This window comes from Tasmannia lanceolata, unplaced genomic scaffold, assembly GCF_043159265.1.
Source record: "Tasmannia lanceolata isolate RefF3 unplaced genomic scaffold, GAP_Taslan_0.1 ptg000029l, whole genome shotgun sequence".
NCBI classification, from domain to species: Eukaryota; Viridiplantae; Streptophyta; class Magnoliopsida; order Canellales; family Winteraceae; genus Tasmannia; species Tasmannia lanceolata.
In genome coordinates, this window is record NW_027518706.1 from 6,704,777 (window position 1) to 6,713,620 (window position 8,844).

Sequence of the window (8,844 nt, forward strand, 5' to 3'; positions counted from 1 at the left end):
CATCCCAACCATTCAAACTATGGAGGCAAAAAATGGACTAATTTGTGAAGGTTTATACACGTCCATTTTACCTCCACAAATCGTAGGATTAGGATGATCCTATGGATCTGATTTTTTGTGGACACCCTATCTATGTGAGGACCATTCAAATGAATGGTTTGGATCACCCAAACAATGTGGGCCCCCACTGTATTTTAAGCTAGTGTGTAGGTAACTTACCTACACAAGTGTGTAGGAAATCTTTTCTCATATGTATATATATAAGTAAAGCGGAATCCTCTAAGCTGGGGTGCTGCCACGTGGCAGCCCCTCCTCTATCTAGCAATTTTAGAATGAGTTCTCTTTGATCGTTAAAAAGACCTATTTTTACCTGTGGAAGTGGATTTTTCTTAAGATTTGTAATGTTGTTTATGTTTATTCGTCTCTGGCCTGGTGATTGATTTTATTTACTTTTTATATTCCTTTTCCGCTGAATGGAAATAATAATTCATAAAAATTGGGTAATACGTTTAAAAAGAGTAATTCGTTTTGTCTGTTGCAGGTAGTGTTTGGAAGATTAATTAGTTTTCCATTGTCAGATCATTAGAAAGACATGTACACAAAAATAATATAAGAGGTGACTTTTATTTTTTAAGTTTTAATTTATAACAAATACCAATCTCATTTTTCCCCACCATGTATCTTTTTATGAAGTTAAGGCTTCCTACATCTTTTTTTATGCAGCTTCTACCTTTTGACTCAGATCACCGACCCATACACCACGATCAAGAGCAATGATTTTATGCTATTATTTGCCTAGAGACAACAAAGATCATTGAACTCCCATTTGTTGTTTATGATTATCGGAATAGTGGAAATACAATTTTGTCGCTTTTGAATTTGCGACATTGCATTGAGTCTCTATTCTATTTTTGGTCGCTTCATATGCATCAATATTGCACTAATTGCTTCATATGTATGAGAAACAATAAAGCTACCTAATTGAATTCAACATTACTTCAACATCACATCCAAGGGTTTAATAGTTTATAGACATTCACAACCCAAATGCAACCATGCAAGTGAATATTGAAAAGATCAAATTTTTTCTCTCTTATATCTAAAGTTTCTCACTGTTTTTTTCCAGCTAAAACAGCGAAATACAATTTGGTCGCTTTTGAATTTACCTTCTACCCGTGCATCGCATGGGGCTCCAATTTCCCCTCTTTTCTTTATTAGAGGAAAAAAAAATCGAAAGATAAGCATGCAAAAACAAATTGTTTCAAAATTTTGGTTTTCCAAATACAAAAAATCCGAACTTATCTATTGAAGATTTTCAAAAATGTCGGGAGTCTCTCTCTAACATAAAACCTTCCAATTTCTCCCTTGCAAGGGTTGTTTCCTATTTCCTTCCTCTCTCTCTCTCTCTCTCTCTCTCTCTCTCTCTCTCTCTCTCTCTCTCTGTTGCATGAATTATCCCTCCCTCTCTCCATCTTTATTACGTGAATTGTAAAGATATAATCCATTGGGTTGTTTCCTATTCTCTCTCTCACCACCTCTCTATTACGTGAATATAGAATGTGCCCCTACAAAATCTGAATTCAGAGATCTCTTACCAATCTAATTTGTTAATTGCCCCATGCATCGCACGAGTCTGCAACTAGTTTTGTAATAATAGTTGGATAAAATATAGATATGAGAAAAAAGCACTACCTGCAAGTGGCACCACTAACCACATCACATATAATATAACATTAACTTACAAACACATAGAAAAAACCACATGTAAGATAGTAATCTTTGCCCAATGCGAAACAAAAGCGGATGTAGTAGTGAATTTCATCATTCTCTGTGGATCCCAGCACCAAGATATATGTTTCTAATAGAACAAATTTCCTTTACAACGTCTCCCATCTCCATTCTTTCTCTCGGAGATTCTGCAGAACACACCACTCCAATCCTCATTAAAGATCCCAAACACTCCTGCAAATGACGTATCTTATCGTTGTAATTCTCAGCAATGTTTGTAGCTCTTTCTTCAGCATCTTCTAAAAGACTTAATGGATCTGGAATCTCCATCACTCGATCAGGAAAAGACAACTGGACAAATTTGTGAAGATTTAGGCCATCCTTAAACATGTCATCTGTGGGGCGCTTTCCAGTGAATATCTCCAATAAAAGAATCCCATAGCTATACACATCTCCGGCTGTGGACACATGACCACCTGCCCCATATTCTGCAATTCCACACATCTTTTACACTTTTTGATGTAATAAAGGATATAAAATACCAGTTAGAAACTAAAAGTAAATATGAGGTTTGATTTGAAAAAAAGGTGAAAATTTTATCAAAGAGATGATAGATAATTGAATGATCTCTTCACATTTAGAAACCTAAGTTGCATGGAAAGAGTCTAGAATTTTTAGAGAAACACATACACGATGAAAGAAAATATAGAAGTTATGTCCTATGTTTCATTAGTATAGGTACGAGTGTCAGAATCTGACATGGATATATAGTGTCGAATTCAGTAAACCTCAGAAAGAATGATTTGTAGATTCACCAAAATATTTTAATCAATTGTCAAATTTTAATTTTTTACATAATAATATTATTTTAACCAGTAACATATTTAAATTTTAATAAGTTAAGTATATATAATGTTTTATTTCTTTTTTAAGAAAATTACTAATAGGATGGGTAAAATTCAAAATGTGTGATAATTTTAAAGTTGTGGCAGGAGCATCCAAAAAAACAGAAAAGAGATAAAAGAGATCTAGAACTGTCTTAAAGACTCGTGTAGTTTGAGACGTACGTGTCCCACACGGGTACTTCACCCGTTTAGAAGAATCCATATAACATGGGTTTTGGCCAATCAAGTCATGTTAGTTATGAATAGCATTCCATTATGTATTACTCAAAACCGCTAGCCAATTTTGGACCATGATAATTTCCCAACATGATTTCTTCATCTGTAACCAACAAAGTATCAGTGATTACACATGCAATAGCACTACAAAAGTAGATCAAATTAAACTTCATACTACTTATAAGGTAAAAAAAAGTAGAAGTAGAAGGAAGGTGAAATGATGTCATTTTCTAAGTACAAACAAAATAGTTGGAAATGTCAAATCTTTAATTTCATTTTCATGTTAACTTGTGAGCAAGGTTTTAAATTTCGGTCGAAATCTATCGAAATCCGTTTAGGTATTATTTTACCCCGTAGAAAATTTGGTCGAAATTACAGAAATTTCGGTAATTTCGGCTGAAATTTCAGGATAATATTAAATAATAAATAAAAAAGGATCTTTTTCGGAGATATCCCTTAAATTGTTGCCGGAAATTTTGGGGAAAACGATCAAAGTTTCAATTGAAATTTTGTATCGATTCGATTTCAACCAATTTCAATTTCATTCTCGACTGAAACCCGATTTCGGTCAAAATTTAAAACCTTGCTTGGGAGAGGCAACTTAAAAGGCAATTGTTGAAAAATCCATTAAACACAAGGAAGTTGAATGAATAGTGCAAGCCAACCAAACGTGTCTCGAAAAGGAAAATGGCATCATTTTACCTTCCTTTCCAAGGGAAACACTATTTCAGTCACAACATTAATCCAAAAGTCTCGTATTTATTATTAGGAATTATTAGAAACCTCCTTGACTTAAATTTATCAAACACCTTAAATTTAGGATAATTGAGAAAAGGAATTTAGGATAATTACCAAAAGGCTTCAATTATTCTCATGACCATGTTTTCATTTTGAGGAAGACTCACATTGTTTTACACTTTTTAATGGGCTACTTAGAGTTTTGTTTGGAATTGTAACAACCTTTGATAGTTGGTTAAACAATAATCATTCCTTGGATTTGCCCACATGCTACTCTTGCCTTGCCCTAGCCTCCGCATTCCTGGTTCTAGATTTGCCATACCTCTTTTCTCTTCCGATCGAGGACTGCCAAAAATTCATTCCTTGGATTAGACACACACACACAGACACACACAGCACATTCTTACGATCCTAAAATGAGTGAGGTAATGTACCACTTATTACCCTAGGATCACCAAAGAGGGATTATGGGCCCCAAGTCCCGGACATGACTTTGTATAGAAGCATCTACCCAGACTAGGAAAGTGTTGCTTGTCATGTGCTCAAGCTCTTTTGGAGAACCTAATTCATCTTTCTTCCAAATCACTTTTCTTTGAAAAAAATCACCAAAAGTTGAAATGTTTGACTAGGGATTAATAGAAACTACTATTTATTAGAAAGAAAGCAAGGGTTCTAAGTGTGGGAGCCATCCTCCACTGACATCTAGAGGGAAGTGTGTGCACCTTCAGAAGATGGTGTGGAGTGAACTTGTGATGCACCAATTGGGATCTTTGGCGGCAGTCATTAATCTGGAAATCCTTGTGAGGCCGATGCCAGAAAGTGGCTACTTGACCCCCAGCCTTCGTTCGAACTAGTGGAATGAAAACAACTACCTAACTCTAATGTTTTGTTTTTTTTTTTTTGAAAATTGACATTGCATTAATAGTCAAAAGTATTGGGCAAGGACAAGATGCCCCACACATGATACATAAAAGTGGTCCGTTGACCCATTACAAAGCCTGTTAGACAGGTGAGATATCGGGCGACATGACTAACATGGACTTTGTAAGGACTCCTTCCTTTGCTAGAATAACTGCCGCCTCATTAGCCGACCTCCTATGATGCTCAATCGTTTGCTCCAATAATCTTATTAAGTCCAAAATCTCCACAATTAATGCAGTAACCACAAAATTAACAGATGCAGTAACCAAAAAATCTACAGATGAAAGAGGAGACAGGGTGTTATTTGTGGATGAGTGGATGCTAAATGTTCGGCTTTGTCACACTCCTCAGAGTGTTATACCTTCGTGCAAGGGTGGTTGCCGATCGTCCAGCTCTAGACAATTTGGCAAATGGTTCACCCAATCTTTGAAATGGCAAAGGGGGTTGCACACACTGTGTCAAGCTATGGCAATGACGCCACACGGCAGTGGGATCCAATCGAACAGGGGCTCGTCTGAATGGCCAACTCCAGGGAGTTTTGGTCCTTTTTGAAAAGTTGGGTAATTTGAAAAAGGCACTTTTCATGGTACTTTTGCTCCTTTCATTGGAATATATTTTCTCTCATGGGTCTTCGGGGTGTTTTAGTGCTCTAGCTCATTTAAGAAGCACAATTTGATTCATCATTGGAGTGTTGGGTCGCAGTAGGTCGTATGACTCACAAAATGAGGTATCAACATAAGCTTTTTCATTAGCCACACTAAAGACCCAAAAAATAGAAGGCAATAAAAATTAAAGTTATAATCAACCATTTTTTAATATGAATATGCTATTATTTTTTGTAACACATATTAGTTCATATTAAATGTAATTCTATGGAGATGCCACATTCTAATACATGCTCATCTAAAAGAATAGGCCATGCTTCACAAAGGGTAAGATATGTTAAAAAGTATTTTAGACAATTAATATTGGTATTAGTAATTACCCAAATCTTAGGGTTATTTTTTGTCGAGAAACATTAGTCATGGGTTTTTAGGAAATTTATTTACAAAATTTCTCATTATTTTCTAATAATATTAGAGATTTTATTGAATAATTGAATAATTACTTCTCCGAATTTTTACCAAATTATAACTTTTTAACCATTTACATGATCATCATTTTTTACTAGACTATTTTGCATATACAACTCGTGGTAATAGGTACTAAAATTGCCGTCTATTATTCGGGTGACATGTACAAGACTACTTTATGTAAAATAACATTCCTATATACTCTGTCAATAAATATAGAAATGCTATCAAGTAATTATTTTGGTTGAAGGATGCTAATTTAGCCTTTGTTGAGCTACATTATATTCCTAATAAGTGACAAATATTTTGTAAAACACACTGAGAATAGACTGGATGATGAAAATTGATAAAATTATTACCTGGAGCAATGTACCCAATAGTTCCCTTTAATCCATTTGTGCTGCTTTGATCTTTAGAAGAGTTCTGAATGATTCTTGGATAAAACTTGGCTAACCCAAAATCACCCACATGAGCATTCATGTCTTCATCCAAAAAAATGTTGCTTGGCTTTAGATCACAATGAACAATCGGTGTATGGCAATGATGGTGAAGATAATCCAGCGCAGAAGCTATGTCAATTGCTATGTTTAATCTCTTAATGAAGTTTAAACTTCCCAATTGATGTTGCCCATCTAATTTTGAATGCAACCACTTCTCTAGACTCCCATTTGGCATGAACTCAAGCACGAGAGCTTTGAAATCATTACCTCCAAAATCGATGCTTGAACAAGAAGTTATGATCTTCACAAGATTTCGATGACGAATGTTTCTCAATGCGTTGCATTCAGCGATGAAACTCTTTGCAGCTCCCCTTAAGTGAAGGTTGAGCACTTTGACAGCAACAACATTTTCAATGCAACTGAGGATTCCCTTATACACCGATCCATAACTTCCAGTCCCTATCAAATTGGTTGAAGAGAACCCATCTGTTGCTTTAAAGAGCTCTGCATAAGAAACCCTTAAATGCCGGCCCTCCATAGAAGATAAGGAAGATGGTTTCTTCTTTGACTTTCTTATCCAGTAAAGTGAAGCAGGGACACACAATAAGAAAATCAAACATACAACCGCACTTACTACTAGGACGAGTACTCTAGAAACATGGGCTTTTCCTCGTCTGTCATTACCTAGCACTGGGCATGTAGGCAACTTTAATTCTGGGATACCACCACAAAGGTTATCATTTCCCACGACTGAAATTGCACTGGCATTTCCAAAGACCCCTTGTTTTGGTACTTCACCCTCAAAATTATTGAAAGACAAGTTTAGATACTGTAGAAACTGAAACCTCTCTAGATATTTTGGAATCTTCCCTGAGAAGTTATTAGATGAAAGATCAAGGACTTCAATGGATGTTAATGTAGTAAAAACTGACGAAACATCTCCTCGGAAGGCGTTACCCTGCATATAAAGTTTTCGCATGCTCTTACAATTTGCAAGAGTGCTTGGGATTTCACCTGACAATTTGTTCTGAGAAACATCCAATAGCTCTAGAATTTTCAAGTTACCCACTTCTGAATGGAGAGAGCCAGTAAAGAAATTTTGAGACAAATCGAGTGCCATTGATAGCGAAGAAAGGCCAAGAATTTGTTTCGGTATCGTACCACGAAGGTTATTCCGAGAAAGGATCAATTCTAAAAGTTTTGTACAGTTTGCAAGAGATAGAGGTATGCTTCCTTGCAGGTTGTTATTTCCTAAATCGAGGCTGGTCAATTGAGTAATATTTCCAATATTGTATGGGATTTTCCCGGACAAACTATTATTTCCCAAGTAGAGTCGTTGTAAGTTCTGGAGCATCCCAATTGAAGTGGGAATAGAACCCGTGATGAAGGTTGAATATATACCCAAATTTTGTAAGTTGATGAGATTCCCGATCTGACTAGGGATGTTACCAGAAATTTGGTTTTCTCCTATTGACAACCAATAAAGGTGAGTTGAGAGATTGGCTATGGAGTTGGGAAATAGGCCAACAAAATTATTACTCGCTATGGACAACTTATTTAGGTTACTACAATTGGTCAAAGAAGCGATAAATTTCAAGTCGTCAGCTCTACCAAGGCCTAGGTTATTATAGGTCAAGTCAAAACTGAGTAGATTCTTTGCCCATCCAATATTTTCAGGCACCTGTCCGCTAAACTGGTTATCAGACATTCCAAGATATTCAAGACATGAAACATTGGATAATGAATTTGGAATGTGTCCGGTAAATTGATTGATTCCTAAAAGTAGATATTGGAGTTTAGGAAGAGAGAATCCTATGTTGGGTGGAAGGGTTCCGTGTAACTGGTTATCTGCCACCTCAAGAAACGAGAGATTATTATAAAAAGAGGAAGGAACCGTACCGGATAATAAATTTACAGAAAGGCCGATCCGTTTCAAGTTATTAATTCGGGTCAGCTCATCTGGGATGTGTCCCACCAAACTATTTTCTAATAAATAGAGACGGGCGAGAGATGAAACGTTTCCAAGTTGAGGTGGAATGCTTCCTGTAAGATGATTATGAAAAAGAAACAACCAGGATAGCTTCGGTAGAGTGCTAAGTTGGATGGGAATTTTCCCTGTCAACTCATTGTAACTCAAATCGATGACTCCGAGGTCCCTGCAGTGGGTGAGATTGGATGGAATTTCCCCTCTCAAGGAATTATAGCTCATATTAAGATGTCGCAGTCTAAAAAGACGGCCAATATCTTGGGATATTTGGCCATTGAAGCTATTTTCTTGGAGGTGGATTTCCCTAAGAAAGGTGAGGTTGGATATGGCAGGAGATAGAGTACCCACCAACTTCTGCTCAATAAGCAAGTTCTGGCCACTAAGGTTCAATACAGTGACCCTTTGATGCCTCCGACCGCACGTGACTCCATTCCACTGGCAGAAATGGAGAGTATGGTTCCATGATGATAAGGCTCCAAGAGGATCACTCCTTATACCATCCTTGAAGGAGAGCAGAGCCATTCGATCGGTTTCGTTTCCTAGAAAGGTGGTTGCAGAATTCGAGTTTACTACGTTCATGGCAAAGAAGAGATTTACAGAGAAGAAAAGTGACCAAAGCACACTAAGAAGACTCATACCTGGTAGCTCCATCCGGGTTGAAGCTCTTCTTGTGCTGAGCAAAGACTAGATTTTCTTTATTTTTTGTCTCCCAATTTCATTTGATCGCACTCGACCTTTATACAGAACGAAATGATGATCACACTCGAATACGAGACCCTCTACTTTTTATTTTAAAAAACAATTTAATATTAATTATTCGACTGAAAATGGTTAAC

General features: G+C 36.5%; 1 protein-coding gene across 2 annotated transcripts; it reads right to left on the minus strand.

The window, feature by feature from the left end:
* Positions 1-1,691: 1,691 nt before the first annotated feature.
* LOC143859190 (receptor kinase-like protein Xa21) lies at positions 1,692-8,844 on the minus strand. Of its 2 annotated transcripts, XM_077369880.1 has the most exons (3): positions 8,647-8,844; positions 5,941-8,547; positions 1,692-2,216 (listed from the first exon to the last, which is right to left on the minus strand). In XM_077369880.1, the coding sequence occupies exons 1-3, from the start codon at positions 8,657-8,659 to the stop codon at positions 1,822-1,824; spliced, it is 3,015 nt and encodes a 1,004-aa protein (XP_077225995.1). In that variant the 5' UTR covers positions 8,660-8,844; the 3' UTR covers positions 1,692-1,821. The 2 variants fall into 2 exon arrangements, with proteins under 2 accessions (XP_077225995.1, XP_077225994.1); XM_077369879.1 differs by having other exon boundaries at positions 5,941-8,844.

Bases quoted from the DNA above. Each gene is read 5' to 3' on its own strand.
- LOC143859190 (XM_077369879.1), bottom strand. From the start codon at position 8,659: ATGGAGCTACCAGGTATGAGTCTTCTTAGTGTGCTTTGGTCACTTTTC. The intron at 2,217-5,940 runs GTAATAATTTTA...GTGGAATTGCAG, and splicing joins TATTGGGTACATTGCTCCAG to AATATGGGGCAGGTGGTCAT.